The sequence below is a fragment of the Hesperophylax consimilis genome, chromosome 19 (assembly GCF_061612785.1).
Source record: "Hesperophylax consimilis isolate HC1 chromosome 19, BYU_Hcon_1.0, whole genome shotgun sequence".
NCBI classification, from domain to species: Eukaryota; Metazoa; Arthropoda; class Insecta; order Trichoptera; family Limnephilidae; genus Hesperophylax; species Hesperophylax consimilis.
In genome coordinates, this window is record NC_142854.1 from 1,336,385 (window position 1) to 1,340,790 (window position 4,406).

General features: G+C 40.1%; 1 protein-coding gene across 1 annotated transcript; it reads left to right on the forward strand.

Annotated features, from left to right (window-relative positions):
* The first annotated feature begins 1,114 nt into the window (after window positions 1-1,114).
* Window positions 1,115-3,893, forward strand: Inx2 (innexin 2). Its single transcript, XM_089643571.1, has one exon. It carries the CDS (start codon window positions 1,182-1,184, stop codon window positions 2,259-2,261), a length of 1,080 nt encoding a protein of 359 aa, XP_089499697.1. The 5' UTR covers window positions 1,115-1,181; the 3' UTR covers window positions 2,262-3,893.
* The last annotated feature ends 513 nt before the right edge of the window (window positions 3,894-4,406 follow it).

The window sequence follows — 4,406 nt, forward strand, 5'->3', positions numbered from 1 at the left end:
GTTTGTCATAATTTCATGAATAGTGAATTGACTACATCAAAACAAATACTATTTAAAATGAGTATTCTCGCGTATAGCGACATTATAAAAAAATCAACTCGTAAATTAGCCCACCTAAAACATTTAACATTTTGAAAGCTCAGGTCTCTGGCATTTTGGCCATTATATTTCTTAAAGACGCTGCAAGAAGGACGTAGAATTTGAGTTGTGAAAATCTAATTAAATTGAATATTTCGTAATGTATTCGAAAACTGTTTTTGAAAAGTGCTGAAGTAAGATTTCAAATTTTATTATTAGAAATTAACATTTGCGGTTGCTTCGTTCCTTTCCCATAAGTTGAGGTTTAACTCGGCAGTTCGGCTCGCATATGTATGCGTAGAATAAGTAGAGGTTTAGCTCGCATGTGTATACGCAGCATCGTGTTTCACCGTGTTTCTTGAACTAGGCTCGAGAGAAGTTTTTATCTTTATTTTTTTCTCATTCTGAATTCAAATAAATCTGAAAATTAGATAATAACTTCATTAATTACGTTTAACAGTTATCCGTGATTATCTATAAAGCGAAACAAACATATTTTTTATCATTGAAGACAATTTATTATTAATGTTATCTTATAATTAACAGTATTTTGATCTTTTTAAATCGTTTAAAACTCACATGAATACTTTTAAACTTTTACCTTTCACCCTTTTAATTGTTTCTGTTGATGGCATCAAGACAACAAATTAATAATAACTATGTTTGGATCTTTTCTATTAATATACCCTAACACTAGTAATAACTTACACTTAGGATTTATTACCAGTGGCTCACAACTATGGTTAATAACTAGTGACTTTCAACTAAGACTTATAACTAGTAAGACAATACCATAAACAAACTTTATTAAAATAATTTCGCATCATTTTTATGGTTTGAAACTGGTTTTCATTATATATTATTATTTTAATGAAATTGAGTACTTATTACCCATTCGTTAAAATACCGCACCACCGTTGATGGATCCTCGCCACGAGGAGTGGCCAGGGCGGGGCATGGGGGGAAGGAGGGGGTACAGTCGGAGGTCTGGCAACAGCGCCTGCGTCGCTAGGCCCCTCCGCCGAGAGTTCAGTGTAACTCAGTAACTCAGTACCGCTCCGACTGCCGCGAACAGCGCCCCCGGGGCCCCAGCGACCTGCACCATGTTTGACGTGTTCGGCTCCGTCAAGGGGCTTTTAAAACTCGACTCGGTATGCATCGACAACAATATCTTCCGACTGCACTACAAGGCCACCGTCATCATCCTGGTGGCCTTCTCCCTGCTGGTGACCTCCCGCCAGTACATCGGGGACCCCATTGACTGCATCGTGGACGAAATTCCGCTAAACGTGATGGACACGTATTGCTGGATATACTCCACCTTCACCATTCCCAACAGGCTGGTGGGCCGCGTCGGCAAGGACGTGGTCCAGCCCGGAGTGGCGTCCCACATCGACGGGGAGGACGAGGTGCGCTACCACAAGTACTACCAGTGGGTGTGCTTCGTGTTGTTCTTCCAGGCCATCCTGTTCTACGTTCCCCGCTACCTCTGGAAGACCTGGGAGGGCGGCCGCATCAAGATGCTGGTGCTTGACCTCAACTGCCCCATCGTCAACGAAAAGTGCAAGAACGACCGCAAGAAACTTCTCGTGGATTACTTTACCGCCAATCTGCACACGCACAAATACTACGCTTACCGATTCTTCATCTGCGAAGTGCTCAACTTCATCAACGTCGTCGGGCAGATCTATTTCATGGACTTCTTTCTGGATGGAGAGTTCTCCACGTACGGCAGTGACGTGGTGAGGTTCACCGAGATGGAACCCGAAGAGAGAGAAGACCCGATGTCCAGAGTGTTTCCTAAAGTCACCAAATGCACGTTCCACAAATACGGTCCCTCAGGAGGGGTGCAGAAGTTCGACGGACTCTGCGTCTTACCGCTGAATATCGTGAACGAGAAGATTTACGTGTTCTTGTGGTTCTGGTTTGTGATCTTGAGTGTGTTGAGTGGAATTTCTCTGATCTACCGTCTGGCCGTCATCATGGGACCTCGCCTGCGCCTGTACCTGCTGCGCGCCCGCTCCCGCCTGGCCCCGCACGAGCAGGTGAAGATAGTGGCCGGAGAGTGCCACATCGGGGACTGGTTCGTCCTCTATCAGCTCGGGAAGAACATCGACCCGCTGGTCTACAAGGAGCTGGTGTCAGATCTGGCCGAGAAGCTCGGAGGGAAGGCTCCTGTCTAAGGAGCAAGATGAAAGAAGACAAGACTGCTAAACAGCCTGAACGGAGCAGACAGGTGAAGAGTGCGTTTGCGGCCGCCATGTTGAGACGCCGAACTTTGTATACAAAGACATTGAGAGGATTGTTGTGTACGTAAGAAATCTAGTGGAATGTTTTGTTATGTGGTGCTCAAATCTATAAAAGCTTCCCCCAGCTCTGTCAGGGAACCGTTGATACATATCCCATGTGACAGTATTGTTGAATTCAATTTATACGAAGGGTTCTCCAATTTATACAGCACATTTTATGCATAGATATCTGATGGACCAATTTATATTATAATTAGATAGTCTGCTTCGCTTATCATTTTTCTTCTCGATTCGGTTTGCTTTATTGGAGATTTGTCCTTTGTAGCGGACACTTGATTCGTTACTCATAGTGGTTTTATTAATTCGATTTGTGTTTCTGACTGATTCACAACGACGGCCATTATCCCTTTTCGGAGATTCCGTCGTGTCGACGAGTCACCGAGGAAGGAAAAAGGCTCAAAGAGCGTTTCATTTCAGCCGCCATCTTGGATTTTAAGCCCCTCAGGTAGAAAATAGTCGTTTGGTATTTAAACAATGAACATTCCTGGTAATGCAAGCCATACACACAACACGCTGAGAACACGTCTTGTTCCCCTTACTTGATTCACTTGGTATTCATTGCAAACAGGGACGAAATTACTAATAATTGGGGTTTTGTTTAGCTCTGTTTCTCGGAAGGCCATTCCGTTATCTGCGAACCTAATCGCCATATTCATAATATTATAATTCCATAGTTGTATTTAACATTCCGCCGGACATTGTGTATGCCATGCCCTGACTTTCGGGGTCAAAGTGTAGTTTTATATATAAATTATTTAGTTGCTACGATTCGCCATTAGACATAATATGTTTAGTTATTTTAAATAGTGACCATGTTTTGATAATTACACTCCACAATCTTCCATTTACATTATTTTTAAACTATGTTTGCATGTAGAAGTAATTTGTAAGTCGCATTGCTATTATTTGTCAATCTAATTTAATGTTTTAATTAAGTGTTGACGTTATACGTTCAAGATAAGATATCTTTTGTCTTGGTACGAGTACTATGGTGATAACATTGGTTCAAAGTTGTAAAAATATATATCTTTCGATTGGCCAACGACAGAAGATATGAATGCTGTTTGAAGTTTGTTGATTTTATCTCGAATATGATATTATTATATTTTACAAAACATGTGGTTGCTATATCTCTGTGAAGAAATACTTTTGATATTTGAGAATTGTAATGTTTACATATTAATTTCGACTATACTTCGTTTATAATTGGACCATTTCAATCTCACAAGATGTATTATTGTAATTCCTTGATTTTAGATGATAAACATTTTTTTGGTGTTTTGGCAATTTGAGAAACTGTTAAACATTCATTCCACGCAATAAACTGCCTTTAGAGTAATAAGATTAGCTGACAATAAGTCAGAAGTTCTTAAACTGTTTTCAAACATTTTTTTTCGTTTTTTTGTATCCATAAAAAATGTGTCATTGTTTTTGTCAAAATAGTGTGATAAATTTTTCTAAGATAGTTTGTAATAAATTGAACGAATACATGAATATATTTTATAACTGCATTTTCACTGTACATTATCCTCCCTCTCTATTTTTTATACAACAATGTCATGTACGAGTGAATCAAATACTCGAATACAACTACATTTAATTTAACTACACCTAATATTAACATGGCATGATCAAGTTAACCCAATAGAATCGGGCCATGTCAAGAATCAAATGTTTGAGTCGATGTATGAATGTGAAAGAGGCAAGGAATGCCTATCTGCACAGTTAGTTGGGATATAACCGAATAGGTTGATATTTTTTACATTAGCTCTATACAGGGTAAATAATCTCCATCATTTCATCTTTAGGGATTCTGTGTTGAGGGTCTTTTTAGGAGAGGAAGTTCTGTAAGAAAAAGGTAGGTATGAGGGATGGGTAGGAATATGGGGTCACTGTATCCACAGTGAGTCCTGCGGAAGAGGTCAAAACTACCTCAACCAGACTCTCTGTCGTCAAAACCTCACCCCGTGAACGCGGGCACCCTTGCTAAAACACTAAACGTAGAGAACCACTTCTTTA